Genomic DNA, 22,471 nt, shown 5'->3' with positions numbered 1-22,471 from the left:
AGTAGGTATCTTTAATGCAATATTCTTAACAAAAATTGTAATATTATTAACTTAACAAAATTATAACACAACAAGAAGCTAATATGAACGAATAAACTTGGCAACTAAATATTCGGACATGAGTATTTTTTTTTACTTAGTATGGTGTAACATCTCCTTTTGCTTTGATTACTGCGCGTATCCTTGCAGGCATAGTACTTACAAGTCTTCTGCAGTATTCAGGAGTAAAACTTGCCCAAACTTCGTCGATTTTTGCTTTTAAACCTAAGAGTGTTCGTTGGGGATTGTTGCGCAAAACGGATTTTATGTCGTGCCAAAGTGTCTCAATGACATTTAAGTCAGGGGGTCGATTCTCGAACTCGTTCGAATAAGTTCCGCATACGCAAGTGGCCAACTTCGAACGGTTTTGAAGATTCGGTATTCTCGAACCGCGCGCACACGTTGGTATACGCAAATGTTCGAGCGTATACGAACGTCAAGTTACGAGTGGGTAGATGCGATCGCATTTTGGTTTGCGAGTGGTAAAAGCTAACCTAAAACTCTGTTTGGTTTTGATAGTTCTGTTGTAACGTCAATATAATATCTTTAATATGCTGTATCTGTTAATATACATTAATAGAAAGGGTTACCATTCCAAAAATACACAAATTGTAATATATCAATTTGATTATGGGAATTTTATAATTTCATTTACAATTTTGACATTTGTGATGCAAATTTAAAAATTTTAAATTGAAACAGCCGATTTCTGTGTAGTACACATAATAGCTACATATGTATGAAGAAACAACGGACTATTGCGATATTTTGGGTAATTTCTAATAATACATTAACACGTTCTTATTATGGTTGTAACAATAATTTTTAGGTGACTCTGGCTAGACACTGCGAACATTTCAAATATACGTGCAGTTGTTTCAAAAATAAAAACTAAAATGAATTCTGAAACATCATTTACTGTACAAAACGGTTGTAATGGTATCCATAAATATACCTGAATAAATATCGGGTAACCAAACGCTAAGAATTCTCTATAAACTAGGAGAGTACACGCAGTAATAATAATAATATGCAAATACCTGCTGGCTGCGGTGGTCCCACTCAAAAATAAACATTATTAAGTTTATATCTGCATCATTGTAAAAAAATCACAAGAATTTGTATTAAATACGTAGGGTTGCATAAAATCATAAAATCAACATTTTTTTTTAATCACGATTTTTTTATGTTTTTGTAGTCTGTCAATTATTTGGGATTAAAATAGTAAGTATCCGACTTAATGTCATCCATGAGTCGTACTTCTTAGTTTTGAACAATAAAGAGAATTTATTGTAATTTACATTGCAAAAATGGAATTGATAGTGTTATTTATAATATTTACTCCTATAATCTTTAAAATACAATTTAAAAGAATTATCGTTCCATTTTGTTGGAAATATTGTATTCTAGTTAAAGTTCAACTTATTTTGATATAAATTTGCATTAAATGGGCCGTAATATGCATTGCATATTCCAAACTGTAAAGAAAACTAAAAAAGAACAATAATACTTTTAAGCAATAATTTAAATCGAGTCAATCCTGCTAATACGTGTTTTGCTGCTTAATAAATTTGGAGGTAACAGATTAAAATAGTCCTTCTTGGATTCAAACTCACCCCGCGTGAGTTCTGCCAACCATCGCAGTTAAATATCCTCTGTATTTCGCCGCTGTTGCCATATCCTCACTCGAACAGAGGCCTTCGTATGCGCATCGAGTTGCTATTCGCATTGGATCTCGTTCGAGACGACGGATTTTCGTTTCGAATAGCATCTTGGCATGCGCATCTATTCGTACTCGCATCTTTGCGAACGAGTTCGAGAATCGACCCCCAGGGCTGTTCGCAGGCCATGAAAGGACTCTTATATCATGATCCCCAAACCATTTCTTAGTACTTTTTGCGGTATGACATGATGCACCGGCCTGTTGAAAAATATAATCGTTGTCCGGATACAGTTTTTCAACAGAGGGCAACAAACTGTTTTCTAAAATTTGTTGGTATTTCATGGCGTTAATAGTCGTTTCCACCAATTCATAATTCCCCAACCCTTTAGCTGACATGCATCCCCACACCATTATTCCTTTAGCAAACTTTACAGTTCGTTTTAAACAGTCTTTATTGAACGCTTCACTTTTTGATCTTATCACTCTTCTCCGCAAATCTCCCACGCACACATCAAATTTTGACTCGTCACTAAAAATGACCTTTGACCAATCTTCCATGGTCCATGCCAGCTTAGACTTTGTTAAGTTATACCTATTTTTCTTTTGATTTGCCGTTATTAAAGGTTTTTCTTTGGCCTGTAACGGCACGGTGGAACAAATGTAAACCAAAAACTTAAAAATTACCTTATAAAAACTTAATCCTGACTTGTGAATCCATTTTTACAACATTCTCGTGACAGCTTATGCCCTATTTCATCCGTCCATTATGCTGTTATGTCCCGCAATGTGTTTCTTCGATTTTTTTTACAAAGTTTTACAAGGAGATTTTGACTTCTTTCTGAAACTAATTTCGGTCTTCCTGAACTTTTTCCTTTAACGTCTAGTCCACCAGTTTCGCGATAATGTGAGATTATATCCGCTACAGTGGACTTTGCTAAATTCAGTTCTTCACTAATTTCCCGAATTTTTTTACCTTGGCAATACTTCTTTACAATAAGTGCACGTAATGATTTTTCAAGTGTACGTCCACGAACCATTTTGTTAAAGAATATATATATATTTTTCTATGGATCTTACAACACAGTTAGGTAAAGCAGGAAGAGGAGAATGATATTTATTAACAATCAAACAATTCACACCGCCTACTTAGTGAAAATTATTTTTTTTATTTATTTGTCCGAATAATTAGTTGCCAAAGTTTATTCACTTTTTCTGAAAAATCCACAGTCATATTTGAATTAAAATTCTATGTAAAGTAAAACATTCAACTTTTTTATTAAAAACTATTCTTTGAAATCTTAGCTTCCTATTTTTAAGTGATTTGATAATAAAAATTAAAAATTAATTCATAAAGAGTGGTTTTTGAACGCTCCGGTTAGTTTGTCCGAACATTTAGTTGTTAGGGCTCGTATGTCATTTCAAAATTTTGCTTGTTAAATATGTTTAGATTTTGTAAAATAATTTTTGGAAAAGAATTTAAAAATTACACCATAAATAAATTACACCACCGAAATTTATCTCCGCCCTTTGAAATATTACAAGTCATTTAAAACAATTAAAAAAATGTACGTCTTAGAAATTACTGAACCCACTCAGACAAAATTTATCTCAGACTTTGAGGTTACCACCAGTCTAATAGATCTCTAAACAAAACTTGTCTACCCATCCTCATCAAAGTTTTAATGACTTCACCTCAAACGTTTGCTTACTAAATCATACTTAAAATATGTAAAAAACAATATTCCTGTAACCTATGGTTTACTAATTCACCCATATTTTTAGTTTAAAATGTCGGAGTTATCAAAAAATAAAGTTCAGAGAAATTCTGTCTAAACAGTTTCAGACATTATTTTTTTCTTAAACGTCCACCAACATATTAAATTGAAAGTACACATAGTGGGATCTTCAAGAAATCTTACCAGAGAAATCAGACACCGTGGTGGAACAAAGTGTAAAACTCAAAGAAAGTAAGTGACAGCCACAAAACACGTTAGAAAACCATGCAACATAAAATTTGACCCATAACAATTCAAAAAACAAAGTGAAGCTGTTAATCCTGAGGGTAAACTCTCATATTTACAGACATTAAATGTTTAACAAATTAAACATAAAATATGTTCATGAGAGAGAGATTGTAGTGTGTTGGTCTTTTTCAAAGATTTTTTTAATGCGGCAACCACCTATCTGACAAAACTTTTCCGGAAACCACGGTTAATTATTCCCAGTTTAAGCAACATGTGCCATTATGAAAGTTTACAACAACATCCCCTATTTTATGATTTCGTGTCAGCCTCGAACACATCAAAGCAGCTCCGCAAAATATGGGCAAAATTTCCCGAAATCAATCTCACAAAGCAAGACCTAAATCTCGCCACTGTGAAAATTGGTGGATGCGCCGGGCAACACCTACCGTCCACCAATCCAGCCCGATTTTCCCAGACGGGCCGCCGGTGCCGCAAATCCGCCCCGCCGCCCCCGAAACCCTTGGCTCTTGAACTCCAGCACACAGAGAGCGCACCCGACATGAATATCTCGTGGTGTAAATTGGACACTTGAAGGCATCCAGCGTTGCCACGGCAACTCCCGGAGGGCGCACTTGGCGAAGGTGGTGAAGTGTGTGACGTCGTTTCCTCCTCGGGTGGCGCCTGCAGCCTCCTTTCGCGCCGCCGTTCGTTATATCAACACGCCGATTGTCACCTAGCTTTGTGGATATTTCTTATGCTGGCTTTCTTCTTATTGCGGTGGGGATTCTGCATGTGGCGTCAGAGGTACGGGAGGACAGGGTGTATAAAAAAAATTTGATTTGCATGCTACAGTGCCGAAGAAAATTGGTCTCGATATTTACATGTACAGGTTGAAGAATACCATTACGTTTTGTGAGTTAGGCATTTGCCGACGTCGAAAATTTTTTGGAAAATTTGACATTAGGTCGTTAAAGCAAAATGTTAAGGAATTTTTTAACTAAAACATATATTCTCAAGACACAATTTTTACAAATAAAAATGAACTTCTGTGGCACAAAAAAGTGGTTTTCAAACTTTGTAGATGTAATAAAAAGTTCTCAATTTCCGGTTGCTAAAAAGTGAGTTAAATCTTTTATTCCAATATTTGACTGCGATCAATTCATTAGTCGAAGAACCTACCACCTTAGATTCCATCGTTTGATTGAATCGTCTGATTAAATCAGCATTTTTTAAATAACATTTTACAAGCTGCTATACCATTAGTAATTTTAAACTTACAAAGTTGTACACTGTTTTTAATTAACGTCTCCGTTAATGATTTGGTTACCAAGAGTGGCTCTAGAATATATTTTGTTGAATAGCTTACAATAAGATTTATAGCACTGTGTAAAGTTCACGTTCCTAAGTTGCAACAATTACATAAATTCCATAGGTTACCCTCGAGAAATAAAAAGCCAATATAAGTATGGTGTATGGTAAAGAACACTTTGAAATGACAGTTAAGAGCAAAGATAAGTGAACATCCAGTGAAAGGTCACCGTTAAGTGAGGAGGAGACACAGCAAAGCAAGATTGCAAAAAACTAATAATTGAGGTAGGACGGAATTCAATTAAGGACGACAAGGCTAAGAATAGGGATATGAATTGACAAATGAATCTGAAAAAGCGCAACAAGAAAACCGCTTGGATGAAATTTGGTACTTGGAACATAAAAACAATGCTAGTACTAGGAAAAATGGAAGAAATATCAAGGGAAATGAAAAATTATAATATTGGAATATTAGCTTTACAAGAAATAAGATGGAGCGGCGAAGGAAAAGTCGACAACGAGGGCTTTACACTATTGTATGCAGGAGAAGATAAGCAGGGAAGAAATGAAACATGATTTATGATAATCAAAGAATATAGAGATATGATAATAGACTTTAAAAGGATTAATGGAGAGTATCTATGATAAGAATCCAATATGATTGCTAACATTACACTGGTAAATGTGTATGCTCCTACGGAAGATGCAAGCGAGAACGATAAAGACGATTTCTATGACCACTTAGAGAGAACATGTGAATCAATACCAAAACATGACACAATGATTATTATTGGGGACACCAACGCCAAAATAGGAAAAGAGAAATACCTGGAAAGAGTAGCAGGGAAACAAAGTTTATGCACAAACCAGCACCCAAAGTGACGTGGATGAGACCAAGCAAAACTACAGGTAACCAAATCGACCATGTTTTGATATCAAAAGAGAGATGGTCCAAGATGTAAGATCTTACAGAGGAGCAAATGTAGATACCGATCATCATCTGGTAATAGTGAAAATGAAGATGAGAACGATAGTCAATAAGAAGATGAAAACAGAAAATAAGAAAAGATGGAATATAAAACAATTAAAAGTGAAAAACCATGAATATGAAAGTGAGTTAGGAAAACAGCTGGCAGCGGAAGTAGAAGAAACTGATATTGACAATACTTGGGGACAGTTAAAAAATTGTATGATAAAAGCGACAGAAAAAGTAGCAGGCAGAAAACAAAAGAGGGCGTTTAAGAAATGGTTTGATGACGAGTGCGAGGGGATTGTAAACAGAAAAAGGAATGCAAGAATAAGATGGCTAAAATCAGGTAAACAAAGTGAATACCAGAATTACAAGACGATAAGAAAAGAATGCACAAAACTACTATTAAGCAAAAGAACGAAATGGATTGAAAAAACAATGGATGAAATAGAAAAAGACAATAAGAACAATGTGAAGCTATATCAGTACATCAGAAAACAGAATAGGAAACAAACAAACGTGAACATTGATAGTTAAGATTGGGAAAGAAGCTACTGAGAAGAGATTACGATGTAGTTATAATGAACCAAAATCAGATAGAATACGGAGACACCAGTGATGAGCAATACCTACCAACAAAATAAGAATACTTCAATGTATTGAGCAGCTTAAAGATGAACAAAGAAGGAGGGATAGATGGGATAGTGAATGAGATGTTTAAATATGGAGGTCAAGTACTAGAAGAGAAGATGTACGAGTTAATTACGAGCATATGGATTACTGAAAAGATGCCAATGGAATGGGACACAAGAATAATAATTCCAATTTTGAAAAAAGGAAACCCACATTTATGCACAAATTACAGAGGAATTAGTCCGCTTAATGCTGCATATAAGTTATTAATCAGTTTAATAAATAAGAGGCTACAAGAAATTATAGAAACAGAAGTAGGGGAATATCAACATGGTTTCAGACGTGGAAGATCAACAATCGATGCAATCCATAGTATGAACCAAATATTTAAAAAATGCTGTGAGCACAATATCGACATACATATACTCTTCGTCGACTTTAGGCAGGGGTTTGATAGTATGAACCGAGACACGATGGTCCAAGATATGGAAAAGATGGGGATACCTAGAAAACTAATAAACTTAGTCCGAATGTGCTTAAAGAAATCAAAAGCAGTAGTGGCAGCAAAGAATGGAAATTCTGAAGAATTTGCATTCAACTCCGGAGTTAGGCAAGGTGATGGAATGTCAGCTACTTTATTTAATATTGTGATGGACAGAATAGTTAAGAACAGTCATGCGGAAGGAACAATTATAAATAAGTCAGTGCAAATCATAGCATATGCTGATGGCTTAGTTTTAATTGCGAGAGACAAGGAAAGTCTTAGTAAATTACTAACAGTAATTACGAATGAAGCAAGCAAAAGAGGATTGGACATTAACGTGGAGAAGACAAAATATTTATCAGCAAGTAAGAGACAAGGACGAAGAGACAACAAAGAAATTGAAATAGGAAATTTTAAGTTTGAAATTGTTGAAAACTTTAGGTACCTGGAAAGCATTATTGATATGAGGGCAAACGGCAAGTGGAAATAACGCAAAGAATACAAGCTGGTCATAGAGCGTATTTCAAATATAGCAACATCATGAGGATTAGCAGAATATCCAAAGATACAAAGTTGCGAGTATATAAGACAGCAATAAGATCTGTAGTGACATACGCAGCAGAAACAATGAGCCTAACTAGCGAAGCAGAAGAAAAGATGAGAAGATTTTAAATAAAATTAGTTAGAAGAATAATGGGGATGAAGAAAATACAAGACCAAGAATACAGAACATTAATGAACCACGAAATAGAAGATATCATCAAAGGAGAAGACATAGTAAGAGCCATAAAGGCACGTAGAATACACTCGTATGGTAGAAAGAATGGAGAAAAACAAACACGCGAGGAAAATTACCGAATGGAAACCTGACATTAACAGATGAAGAGGAAGACCAAAAATCAGGTGGGAGGATCAAGTAAGAAAGGATTTGTCAAAGCTAGATATTCAAGACTGGTCGAAGAAAATCCAGAACCGGACACAGTGGAAAGAAATAGTAGAGCAAGCGAAAACGTACAGGCAATTGTAAATTCAGAAGAGGAAATGGTGGACTGACTCCCCACGACTAACCGAGTCCAAAGAGCTCAACAGAGCGGCTACAATTTAATAAAATGTAATGTTAATATTTCCTGTCATCCAGAAGAAACAAACCTGGTGCGAGATAAAGAAAAGTAATCACTATACCATTTGGCATTTACATAATTTAATTAGTACTTATTGAGAATTTTCACATTTTGGAAAATAGTCTACAGTGTATAACAAAACTGACGTTCTTTATTAGGTAATAATAACAGTTAAGTATTATCTAATATATTGTTAGTTGAGTGTAATTTTACTACACAGTTTTAAACTGGCATCGAAGTCCGTCGTCTGTGTCGATATGTAAAAACTTCCGAAACTACTGGACTTACCAAATTTTATGGGGAGGAGAGATGGTAAAGATGGCAACACGCTAAGGCATCTGGATGGAACACGCTAACCAACGTCGCCTCACAATTTCGCAAAATAGTATGTTCCTGTATTTCTGACCTATGAATCCGCCTTCATTTTTTACTTTCGGCATCCAGATTCTCGCAAAAAAAAAAACAAAATTGTACACCAACAATAATTTTTACAATTTAGCCTTGAAACTGCAAAATCGAATGCCTTGAAATCTCGCAAGCCTAGTAAATCGTTAATCAATTTTTTTATTAAAAAATTATTTTATAAATCGTAACTCTACAGATACAGTTTCTATAAAAACAGAAGAACGGCCTATTAGCTCTATTATTGGTGAGAGCGACGTGCTAATAATACGAAGGCCGCGGGGTCCATTTTTTCCTTACACTGTTTTCTTTTTTTTATAAGAGAGTGGATTTGTCTCGTTGCCTTCAGACGCAAGGGAAGAACTGTCTAATAAGATCAGACCATTTTTTGCTTCTTCCCACACTCTTTCTTCCTCTTTGTACTATTTCCCACTAACCGCGTTTCAAATATTATTTTTATTAATCTGACGTTGGATGGCTCACAGGTCCAAATCAACTTATTTGTCCTTAACCTATTTTCTCACTGGTTGAGCTGTGCATTTTTTCTGTATATGTCATTCTTGATGTTATCGTTTTTATTTAATTTTATTACTTGCCGAACGTATGAGGAGAAAGTATTGTAACTGAATCCATCAGGCGACTGCTACTTTTATATTTTTTTGACGTTTCATGTGATCTCCTATTTCCATCCGTCTGTTGTCTACCGTTTGTCGTCTGTCGTCCGTCCCGATTCTTATTAGATAGATAATTTCCGAAACTACTAGAACGATGTTGTCAAATTTTCTATGTATATTGGGAATATCAATAGGTAAAACGCTAACTAAAATTTTGATTAACCTAATCATCCCACCAACAATACGATGACGTCCAATTTTATAAAATAATATACTTCTGTACATGTAGTTTACGATCTGCCTTTATTTTGTTTATTATTATTATATTATTTTATTATCTGGCGGGATGGTATAGTTTTGGAAATTTCATTCTACCCTATCAAATTGTATTAACAATAACGAGGTGACAGTAGTACAATGGTAAGAAATATTTATGGCTCAGACCAGTTCACCCGAATTTGTCGGAGAACATTCAGCAGGGAGTTGTATTCATAAAATAATGGTCATTTTCGTTCGTGAGTAACGATGGGCCCTGTTCAGACCTGGATTATTCTGCTTTCTAACATCTGAGGATTACCGGCACGCGACAACTTCAAGTTGTAAATATCTCTTGCTATTGTACTACTGTCGGTCTCGTTATTGCCAATAAAATTTTATAGGATAGAAAGAAATTTCCAAAACTGTACCGTAAGCGAAGGAAATATTGTAATAAGTTCGATCGGACTACTGGCTATTTTCATGTTTTCTCGGCGTTTTATGACGCCTAATGTATGAAAAAGTAGCTCTTACGTTTCCCTCTGTCTGTCGTCTGTACCAATTTTATTAGGCAGGTAATTTCCGTAACTACTAAACGATTGTTGTGAAATTTAATATGCACGTTCGGAATGTCGTGTGAATGGTAAGACGCTAATCAATATGTCTTATCATCTTCACCACAAATGAGATCTACAAAATTTACAAAAATATATGTTATTTAAATTTTATAAAATAAAATACTCCTGCACTTGTAGTTTATAAATCTGTGCTGAGTTGTTACCCTAGATATTCAGATTTTTAGACAAAAAAATAAAATAAAATTGTATTACATTTTACAACTTAAAAATATGCAAAAGATTATGATTTGTGTGCATTCATTTTTTAGAATTATTCATACAGGGTGACTCAAAAAAATTAATGAACTGACAGACTAGTTTATTGACCAAATCAAGAACGGCTCAATCGATTTTCCCAAAAAATTTGGAATACAGTACTGTTATTGTTAGTAATAACTGCACCTGTTCAAATTCTTATAGGACGTATCCTTACTCTTTATATGGATGATGAAATCAAAAACTTTTGTTATGGAAAAATTTGAAACGCACGCATAACGTATTTCTTCAACTATACTTTAACAGTCCACATACATATTTATTTTAATTTATATTAGGTTGCCGTATAAAAAAATAAATTAAAAAAAAATCTTTCGAAAAATCCGTATTTTTTGGCTTGTACCGCAGGGGCGAGGAACATTTTCTTTAAATAACTTAAATCAATATTTTTTTACTGATTAATTTAACACTAGTAACAATAGTAGAAGACCTAGCAGACGTCCTTGCTTTACTCTTAGCTTTGCTGCAAATCATGCAGTTGTTCATTGTTTGCCTTTATTATATTTCTATAGTTTCTAACGCTCTCCAGGAATATTTTCTTCGAATTCCATCCAGACCTCTAAAACAAATAACGCTTTCTCTGTTCTCTCGTTTTTTTTTTTTTCAATTATTGTTGTAATTACTTTAGCGGGTACAATTTTTTGCGGTATTCCTCTGTGATTGTCGAAAATTATCTTTTATCTTCTTTCTCATATAAAAAATTTAAAAGGAGTATGTTTCCTACATTACATTGGTTTTGTATCTTCGTGATCTTTATTAACCCGTCCATAAATTCAGACAAACTAAAGAATTACTAACTTAAAAGGATATACAACTCAATGAAAATCTGTAGGCTACAGTTTCCAGCTTCTTTTGTGTAATTGTGTTCTTTTCTTCCTTATTTCCCCATTATTTTATCATTTCTGGCATTGTTGTAGCTTTTTACTTTCGTGGTTTTATTTCCTGAGCGTAAGCAAAGGAAGTATTGTAATCGAATCCGTCGACCGACTCTCTACTTTTATTGTTTTCTCGACCTTTCATGACCCTTACAGTACGAAGAAATAGGTCTCCCGTTTCCCTCTTACTGTCTGTCCGTCTGACCGTCTGTCTGTCCGTCGGTTTGCCGTCCCGGATTTTTATTAGACAGATAATCCATGAAAGTACTGACCCGATTGTTGTCAAATTTTGTATCTATATTAGAAATATCATGCAGATGGTAAAACGCTAACCAAAATTTATCTAGTTACCCCCCCAATAATATAATGACGTTACCACAGTAGATGTTTGTAGATGTACATAGTAAATGGGTTTTAAGTTGTATAAAATAACGAATAAATTCTACCCAAAATATGCAAAATATGATGAGTTTTTACTTATTATTTATCACTGCATTCATATTTTTTAGATATGTTTAAACAAGTGGCGCGGAAAAATTAATGAATGAGTCAATTTATTTTCACTCCATTTTCTCAGGAAATTTTAGGAATACAATTCTCTTATTTTTAGTATTTCACTGCACCAATACAAGCTGGCATACGTGTCTTTGTTTTTTCTTGCAATGGTAATACGCTGTGACTACTTTTCTTTTGTACTGTGACTAGTATTAACCATGTTGATGACGTCGTCACAAATTTTTTATTGCTCAAATTAAGAACGAATTTTATCGAAAATGTAAAGAATACGACCGTCTTTATATAGTAAAGTATAAGAATTACATATAATATTCAGAACATTTTGTTTGATTGTGGTTTAATTAGTAATTTTAGTCCTGTGTTTTGAGAAGACAAACTCATTTAAATCAAAGTAATTTCTACCCGATATTCTTTCGGTGTATGAACATAAATAGACACTTTAACGTCAGATTGCTATTACCTAATATTGAAGGACAAAGGTTGTTAGAGATGGATTATTTTAAGTTCAACATGGTGAGTCATCAGAATCTGACAACGGACTGTCAGTCAGTAGCGTAACATGCACACTTCATAAGGGGGTGGTTTTTAAATTTATTTTTTTAAATCGCAAACAATAACACACGAAAACATAAACTTAAGTGAACTGGTCAACACGCTAGTACGAATCCGAATGAATCTATTAGGCTGGTCCTCCGTTACGTTGTCAATTCTTCAAAGTGCGATCTCCATATTTCCATAAATTGGTCCTCTTCTATATTCTGTCACATGGTATCATCTTCTTCTTTAAATTCATTAAACTGTATTCTTCTTTTTTGTCTGAGTTGTTTCAGATTTCCGTGAAATACTTTTTGGTTGTCTCCATTATTTTCTTTTGACATATTATTCAAGAATCTTGTTCTCCTTTCTTGATGTTTCCTTTTGTTTATCTTATATTTATTTAGTCTCCTGGCTTTTTGAATTAAAAAATTTTTGTCTTTGATTTTTGCTGTTATGTCTCTATTTTACTATCTCACACCTTTATGCAATTTTTCCGTATGATTTATCGTAAAGAAAATCAAAATAACAGGAACTCCTTCCAAATTTTAACTACTCATGCTAGTATTACTTATTTATATTTAAACACATTAAAATGAAAAAGCCAAATTCCATATAATTAACTTGAGACATTTTTTTATGGAACTTTGGCGACGAAATTCACATTACAGTTTTCCTGCGATCTTCAAAATTTATTCAAAATATGGAAAAAACACTTCTCCTTATTCAAAGTTAGCATAAAATAATGTCAGATTTACGTTAACGGCAAATTCATAAAAGAAACTGTGGGAATTATAAAGCAATATCATACAATAGAGAGCCACTTTATCGGTTTCAGAAAGAAGTTGTTCCAACTGTAGAAATAAATCTATTGACAAGAAAATGAAAAATTAACGATCTCTTGTGAGAGCATTTTAAAGTGTTGGAATGTCGATCACGTAGAAAAACATAAGGTCACAAGAAAGATCTCTGAAGAAGGGTAGGATTTGAACATGTGTCTGTATATAATCTATGAATAAAACATTTCGACAAAAATCTTTAAATCAACGGTAACACAAATTTCATTCACTTAATAGATTAATTGCATTAAGTTTGTGAGCCCCCTTTTCCCTTTCGTTTGTCGTGCCTGATGTTGCAGCTGAACTGTAACGAAAGCAGTGTCCGGTGTATGAATTAAAATTCGGAAAATTTAAATAAATAGCAACATCTTTTCCCATCTTCCAAACTAATTGATAAAAAATCCCAACTACAGTTTCTAGTCTTACTACATTACCGCAAACAAACCAAATTCGAATCGCAGAATGACAGTCAGACGGAAACGGTAAACCTGCACTTCAGCATTCAAGGAACTAAATCAGCGGTCGTCTGTGAAGACTGTGAACCCTATGGACATACCAGCAGTCGATCAATATTTCAGTGTTTCCACGGATTATCGCCTTTGCGAAGACTTCTAATTTTCTGACCTTCTTCATTCACAGAGAATCTCCTGCACGTGGCTCCGCCTAGCCTGCTTGGACTGTCCTACCTCAGCAACCACTCGTCCTCGATAGCCAAGCCGGTGGCGAGTAGGCCGCATTTCAATCCGCATCTGCTGTTGGCTCATTGTAGGCCGCAGCCTTATTTGACAGGTAAGTGAGAAAGGGGTAAGGGTTTCAATTAAAAAACAAATTATAGAACACCAAACGGTCCCCAGTGTGTACAAAAAATGAAACAATAACCAACCCTCGCAATTATGTTGCCTAGCTTCTGGAACATTAAACGTCCCAAATTACATTGTCACCGAAATAGCAAAACCAATTAGTGACAAAAAATTAAAAATATTACTACAAATTGTCAAAAATTCAGTCAACCCCTCTAAATAACATTTCAGTGGTCAGCCAGACACGATATTTTATGGACATAAAAACGGGAAATTAAATTTGCATAGTTCATTTATTTGTTAATTACCCCACAATTGAAATCAAATTATTTGTTTAAACCAACCGAAAACGAAAAAAACAATTAATTTAAAACGTTTTTATTCACAGTTCATTGAATTATTTTATATATCTACATTTCAATAACAAGGAAAATAAACACACAAATCGAACGCTGGTAATTCAGACGAATAATTTTTTGCCTGTGACTGATGAATATAAAACAATTCGGCTCAAAAATAAACAAATACCTAATAACAATTCTAACGAAGATGCATTTTTTTATATATTAATGTAAGGTATGAAAATACTGATCGCAATAACTGTCGGGAACCGAATTCGTCAATTCACTTTCAAAATTCCTCAAATTAAAACAAACCTGAAAGTTTAGAATTTCAAAACGGGCATAATCGAGACGATCAAAATTGACTCATATTTAATTTAGATCAAGAAATCATCAATAAAACTAACCCCAATCAATTTCCAGTAACGACGCCAGTTTCTGGCACCCAATCCGCCGTCTTTCCCCTCCCCGGCACGTTCCCATGGGCGCACAGCGGCCGGGGAAAACCCCGCCGGGGCATGATGCGGAGGGCCGTCTTCAGCGACCTCCAGCGGAAGGGCCTGGAGAGGAGATTTCAAATCCAGAAATATATCAGCAAGCCGGACAGGAAGAAGCTCGCCGAAAAACTGGGCCTTAAAGATAGTCAAGTGAGTACGGAAAAAATAAATCTGTTCGGATCAGACGAACGACCCTTGTTAGGGTGCCATCAGAAACATATGTTACAGATCTAACACAGTGGTTATAATAGTGGAGAGTCGGAAAACAGGGGGAGGAATCTATTATGTCATCGATCAATCCAGGGCCGGCTCGGGGGACGACGTCTGTTTCAGTTTTCAAGTTTTCTTGGGAGAACGCAAGGGGGCGCCAGAAGCCGGCCCTGGATTTAATCGATGCTGAAACTGTTAATTGTCGAACGCGATAAAGATTCGCAGATTTTCAAAATTTCTAAGTTGTTGGTGGGGGTAAATATATAAATTCAATATCTGCAATGTTACACTAATTAATGCACCATTCCATATGTTTTTTTTTTAAGTTAAACTCTATATTCAAGTTCGTGTTATGCATCACACTGTATATTACAAAAAAATCCAACTAGCTCGACCTCTAGGTATTTGCATTGTGCAACAATAAAACAAAAACATAAACCACTCGCCCCGCTATTACCCTTCATCGCGTCCCCTTTGTGTAAATTCGCCAGCAACCCTTCCTCCGCATCCTTGGGCAGTTGCTATCGTTTTACTTTTTCATCATAGGGGTGGCAATACGTTGTGATTTGAGAGAGCACCAAGTCCGTCGAGGGTCGAGGGAGGGGATCGTGCGATTCCTATTGGTTCAATTTCTTATATAATCTTCCGGAGAGGTCCGCCTTTGGAAGTGTACGCATTTTCGACCGTAAAGACTCTTAAATACTCGTTTGAAATCATTTCCTTTACGATAAAATCCATTTTAATGGGATTTAATTGTGATTGCGATAAGGGCTGATTGTTTTGCGCGACGTCGAGAGTGGCATGGGGGTTGTTTCGAAACAAAGGCTTTTTATCTAAAGTAGGTACGGCTAGATGTTTACGGAGAAAAATCGGCTTTTTTGTGCGGGAATGATAGTGGTTTGATTCGAAAGGGTGGGTTTAATTAGCCATAAAGTCTACATAACTAAAGTCATTATGAAAAGTTTATCGGGCTTTACGCTGGTTTATGTAGTCTCGTAAAGTTTTTATTCGGGGTAAGATTCGCGGTTTTATGAAAGTTTTATGAAGTCTACATGAAAGATAATTTTATAAGGGAGACAGTAGCCGATGGGAATGGGAAGTTTAACGATACGAGGGTTTGGCGGATGATCTTCGTTTTTTACTGTAATAACGTACTTGAGGGCATTATTTTTTATTTTAATGAAATCAAATTTGTTTACGGAGTAGTTTATCACATTAAAGCCACTTATGAAAAATAATGAGATCATGCTAAAATTAGATACAGTTGCAACAATATAATTAAAATGATTCAGTAATAAATTTTATACAAAAAATGTGGTTCTACTTATTTGTGTTGTAAATGGTAAAGTATTTTTACACACGTCAACAACTAAATTAAGATTCTAAAAAGAACAAAATTAATTTCAAAAATTCTTGTACAGAATAAAATTATTTGCTACTGAAATAATTTTTAACGTCTTGGGAATAATAATTATATGCTCAACTTTCTAACTATACAAAGGAAAACATAAATATTGATCTGGACCCATTATTGTGTAATACATATTCAAAAGATGTATTTTAAAATAAATAAACTTAGCAAAAAGTAATAATTTGCTTCCTAAATTATTTTAAAAAATAGAACAGGTTTAATTTTTACAGGTTTTTATTAAAATAAATCTTGAAAAGTATTGGGGTTTCGTATTTAGATGCAACAAAAAATTAATCTGCTTAAGATTATATGTATATTTTGTAATCAGAACTATTATGACACAGCTCGCTTCGCTCGCTAAAAAATTATGGAGAGTTTCTAATAAAATTTGTTACAGAAAGATATAGTCTATTTTTTAAACATGGTTTGTATAGCTCGCTGCGTTCGCTGAAAGAATTTCGACATAAAGCATAATTTTAGTGTTAAAAGAAGAATGAAACATTTCGCTGTACTAACTAAAAGATTTCGTTTTTAAAAGTGATAGAAATGCAACTAATATTAAAATATTCTGCTTTAAAAATTTTTTTAGAAATAAAATAATCTTTTATTTTTAATTACTAATAGAATATTTGAGAGTTTCCGCTGATATAAATTAATCTACATATTTTAGATTGTTTATATTTTTTAGTCGAATATAATATAATATAACACAGCTCGCTCCGCTCCCTGAAAAAAAATTTCAGAGATAAATTGTGTTTTTAGTTCTTAAAAATATCATAATACAACTCGCTTTGCTCACTAAAACCGTCTTCGGTCATTTTTCTGTTAAGTCAAATTTACAAATCACTTCAATTTCTGAGGAATCTCAAGGATGAGTAGTGGTGGTATTTTTAAAAGCAAAAATTTGTTTCCGTGGTAGAATTTTAAAGAAAAAAGTAGTTTTATTTTTAAAAACAACTTTATACAGTCCGCTGCGTTCGCTGAAAGAATCCTGAAATAAAGCAAAATTTGATTAATAAAAGAAACACATTAGATTGTTTATATTTCGATCGTCAAATGTAGCTTAACACAGCTCGGTTCGTTTTCTGAAAAAAACACAGATAAATCGTATTTTAATTAATTCTTAAATGTAGCATATTAGTACAGCTCGCTTCGCTCGCCAAAACAATTTGTAGAACTTCTAAAACTTTAAAGCAACATTATATGCTCGTTTCGCTCGCTGGAGTCAACTTAGGCGATTTTTGGTCAAAGTTATAAATTATAATTTTTTTTTTATTTTTTGAGGAATCTCAAGGATGAGTAATGTTGGCATTAAAATCTAAAAAAATTTCGAGTTGATTTTTTTCTTTACACAATTTTGTGATGATGTCATCAACATTTTTGCAACGACACGTATATCAACTTGGAAAAGGTGCAGTGTAATATTAAAAATAACAGTGTTGTACTCTGAAAATTTTCTGAGAAAATGGAGTGAGCCGTTCCTAATATAATCAATAAATTAATTTGACTCATTCATTAATTTTTTTGGGCTACCTGTTCAAACAAATCTAAAAAATGTTAATGCTGTGATAAATCACAAGTAAAAACTTATCATACTTTACACATTTTGGGTAGAACTTATTCGGCAAAATTTTGAGATGACGTCATCAATTTTTTGGGAGGATTAAACAGATATATTTTGATTAACACTATCATGCTTACAATAACTTTAAAACGATCAAAATTTCAAAGTATTCAGTTTTGCAATTCTTGATATAGTCAATAAAATAAATTGATTCAGTTTTTTTTTTTTTTTGGGACACCTATATAAACAAATGTAAAAAATATTAATGCAGTGATAATGATAAATCACAAGTTTCGACGCATCATATTTTGCACATTCGGTTCTGCAGTTTCTGATTAAATCAATAAAATAAATTCACACATTCATTAATTTTTTTGAGTCACCCTGTATAAACACATCCAAAAAATATGAATGGAATAATTAAAAAAATGTAGAGACTCATCATATTGTGGAAATTTTAGATAGAATTTATTTGGCAAAATTTTGAGCTGACGTCATCAATTTTTTGGAAGGGATAAGCAAATATATTTTGATTCAAAATTTATTATGACGCTTATCATAACTTTAAAACATTGCAAGATTTCAAAGCATTCGGTTTTGCAGATTGCTTGAAAATGTTTTATAATTTTGATTTTTTCATTTTTTGTCCAAAAATTTTGACTTTTGACATTTTCGGGTAAAAACTCAATACGGAGTCATAAACTACATGTGTAGGACTTTGTTATTTTATACAATTTAAAACCCATGTACTATGAACAATTTTGAAGTGACGTCATCACATTGTAGGTAGGGCTGATTAGACAAATTTTGGTTCGCGATTTACCATCTACATAATACTCCTGATATAAATAAAATTTGACAACAGTTGGCCCAGTACTTTTGAAGATTGTCTCTCTAATAAAAATCGGGACAGACGGCAGACAGACGGGCAGACTGGCAGACAGACAGACAAAAATGGGAAACATATTTCTTCGTACTCTAGGGATCATAAAATATCGAGAAAACGTAAAAGTAGGGAGTCGTCCGACGGACAGGATTACAATACTTCCTTCGCTTCCGCTCGAGAAATAAAAAGAGATAAATTGTGTTTTTAGTTCTTAAATATAGCATAATGCAGCTCGTTTCGCTCGCTAAAACAATCTTTAGAACTTCTAATACTTGTGTTTATAGCAACACAATACGCTCGCTTCGCTCGCTGAAACCACCTTGGACAATTTTTGATGAAAGTTTATAAGTCACTTCATTTCCTGGAGAATCTCAAGAATGAGTAACAATAGTAATCTAAAAAGTATTATAAAAAGAAAACTGTGCAAACGTTTATTTAATCTTTTATTTCATGATTATAGCTACCAAAATCCTGGAAAGCTCTCGACTTATAAACTAGTTGATATGATTTAGATTGTCTATATTTTTATAGTCAGATGATGTGTCATAGTACAGCTCGCTTGGCTCGATAAAATTTTTAAGAAAGAAATAGTTTCATTTTTAAACGCAGGTATAGTTTTGCAAATTTCATTCTACCCTATAAAATTTTATTGACGATAACGAGACGGACAGTAGTACAATGGTAAGAAATATTTATGGCTCACACCAGTTCACTCAAATTTGTCTGAGAATATTTAGCAGGTAGTTGTACTCATAAAATAATGGTCATTTCCGTTCATGAGTAACGATGGTCCCTGCCCGAACCTGGATTATTATGCTTTCTAACATCTGAGGATTACCGGCACGCGACAACCTAAATTATAAATATCTCTTGCTATTGTAGTACTGTCCGTCTCGTTATTGCAATAAAATTTTATAGGGTACAATGAAATTTCCAAAAACTATAACGGCTACACTCCCTGAAAGAGTCACCATATACAGCATAAATTTAGTATAAAAAAACTGGTCGAAGGTTATTTCGACAGAACTTCCCTGGCCCCGCAAATACAATTAAACAAATCCAGCTTGTTGGAAAAGTTATCAAACTTGATTCTGCGAATTATATTTTTTTTATCAGAATCCTTATAAGTTAAAATAAAGATATGTATGTAACGTCAAAGCAAATGTAAAGAGGCATGCTGAGCGTACGTTTCAAAGGAGTTGTCCCTTAACAAAATTTTGTGATCAACATTTTTGCAAAGACACGTACCTATATCACTTTGGATACGTGGAATGTAAAAACTTCTAATGCAATGATAAATCACAATATAGACTCATCATATTTTGCACATTTTGGATAGGATTTATTCGTAAAAATTTTGTGATGACGTCATCAATTTTTTGGGAGGGACTAAACGAATAAATTTTGCTTAACGATTTACCAATACCTTACAATATTTAGAAGATTTCACAGCATTCGGTTTTGTAGCTTCAAAGTTTATATTGCAAAATGTTATTATTGAATTCTGAATTTTTTCCAAAAATTCTGGATGTTTAGGGTGAAAGTACAACACGAATTCACACACCAGAAGTGTAGGAATATCTTATTTTAGATTAGCCAAATTCTAGTCAGTATTTAACCATCTACATGATATTCCTAATGTACGTACAAAATTTGACAATAGTCGGTCCAGTAGTTTCGGAGATTACTTGTCTAATAAAAATGGAAAATAAAAAACAGACCGACAGACAGACAGACAGACAAACAGACAGACGGAAATGAGTGGCAATTCGGCCGGTGGACTCATTTACTATACTTCCTTAGCTTACGTTCGGGAAGTAAAAAGTATTAAAGAATCATTTATTGAATGTGTTTTTTTTTGTGATTATTAACCACTACACATCTTTCGACTTCTGCTTTAGATTGTTTAAATTTTTGTAGCCAGTCCAAACACAAAAATAGTCTCACGTTATTAGACAGAACTTCCCATGTCAATGAAATACTTACAATACAATAAATCCAGTTTTTTAGAAAAATATAGTGAGACCTAGAACAAAAAAGGTGGGCCAACGATCTCTTTCTTTCTCTTATTTCATATAGTTTATAAAATGTTATTACACAATTTAGATTTTAATGCGACAATCTGGATATCTAGGACAAAAAATCAAGACTGATTCATATACCACAAGTACAAGAGTATGTTATTTTAGAAAATTGGTCAGAATGATCGGATGCATTTTGTTTAGAGTTTTACGATATAGACGTTAAGTATTCCTAAAATATCTAACATTCCATTCACTAGTTTGGAGTTTAGTTTTTATCTCTAATAATTACACCAGATGAACCGTATTTCAAAACTTCCTTAGCTTATGCTCAGGAAGCAAAAATCGCAGAAGTAAAATGTGTTTTTAATTCTTAAAAGTTCACTTCTCTCGATTAACGAATCTTCAGAACTTTTGTATGTGAAATTTACCAATCACTTCGCTTTCTAAAGAATTTCAAATATGAATAATGGTATTATTTTTTTAAGCGTTTATAATAAAATTTGTTTTCCTGGTTAAAGCATCTAAAAGAAAGAAACTAAAAACAACTAATCACTTAGAGTTCTAACACTTTTGACTTTATTTTTGTATTCTATTCAACTTAGTATTAAATTTAGCTGTTATAAACCGATATCTCTCTCAACCAATAAAGTTTCTATCGGTTAAATATGGGGAAACCAGCTACGTGAACAGTGCTCATTACACTTTACATTACACCATCTCTAATTAATATTTTTTTAGGTTAAAATCTGGTTCCAAAACCGCCGAATGAAATGGCGGAACTCGAAAGAGCGCGAGCTGCTCGCCGCCGGGGGTTCCCGCGAGCAGACGCTCCCCAACAAGAACAACCCCCATCCGGACCTGAGCGACGCCGACGGGGACAAACCGAAGCTGGATCTGACAGACGTACAGGATATCTCTCCGGTGAACTCCCCCGAGCTAGGGGAAACAGGAAGCGGAGGCCACTGCCACCCCGTGCAGAACTACCAGATCTACGACGGGGTGGATTACGACAGTTCGAACGACAGTGACGAGGAGATCAACGTTACATGATTTGTTTATTCCGACTTGTATTTGCTGTATATACTGATCTTGATATGGGGGTCGGGAGGGCCGCCGGCACTTTGATCATGAGTGAGAAGTAAATTTCTGCACAATCATTTTAAAAAGTCATTTCATGTACATGTACAAGTTTATTAAAGGGAGGATGAGGCGCATTTATGGGATTGTAAATATTTGAGATGTATGTATGAAGAGGTAATAAACGAGGATGGAAAGAAGTTTGTTTATTTGTCTCCAATCACTACAAGTACTTTATCGCAGATTTTTAGGTTTTACCTACTATTAAATTTCAGTTATTTTTACATTATAGTCGTGGAAATACCCCTAGTCAAAAACACTTAGAATATGACATTTTTTAGTAACTTTTCCTAGGTGATTTCATATACATATGTTACGAATATGATAAATCGAAATTTCAAATTCGAAATTACTGAAAGGTCCAGATACTAAAAAAGGAAAGTCAGTACGAGAAATTTTTTGTAAATTGGATTTTTTAGGCTACTAATTAATGAGTCCCTCAATAGCATAAAACTTTACGCTATTTAAAACAGTAATTCGGCTTTTTGTAA

The 22,471-nt window shown here is 33.9% G+C and overlaps 1 protein-coding gene across 1 annotated transcript in view; it reads left to right on the top strand.

Moving 5' to 3' along the window:
* Window positions 1-21,893, top strand: part of Dbx — a 47,065-nt gene extending 25,172 nt beyond the window's left edge. Inside the window, exons 2-4 of the mRNA XM_064073860.1 lie at window positions 13,750-13,899; window positions 14,675-14,898; window positions 21,582-21,893. Of these exons, the coding sequence (XP_063929930.1) occupies window positions 13,750-13,899; window positions 14,675-14,898; window positions 21,582-21,893 (686 nt within the window). The remainder of the gene's footprint in view (window positions 1-13,749; window positions 13,900-14,674; window positions 14,899-21,581) is intronic.
* Window positions 21,894-22,471: the final 578 nt, after the last annotated feature.

The sequence above is a fragment of the Zophobas morio genome, unplaced genomic scaffold, assembly GCF_036711695.1.
Source record: "Zophobas morio isolate AGI-343-1 ecotype UQ-CSIRO unplaced genomic scaffold, CSIRO_AGI_Zmor_V1 ptg000046l, whole genome shotgun sequence".
NCBI classification, from domain to species: Eukaryota; Metazoa; Arthropoda; class Insecta; order Coleoptera; family Tenebrionidae; genus Zophobas; species Zophobas morio.
The sequence above is the reverse complement of the archived record's forward strand: the minus strand, read 5'-3'. Positions and strand labels throughout refer to the sequence as shown.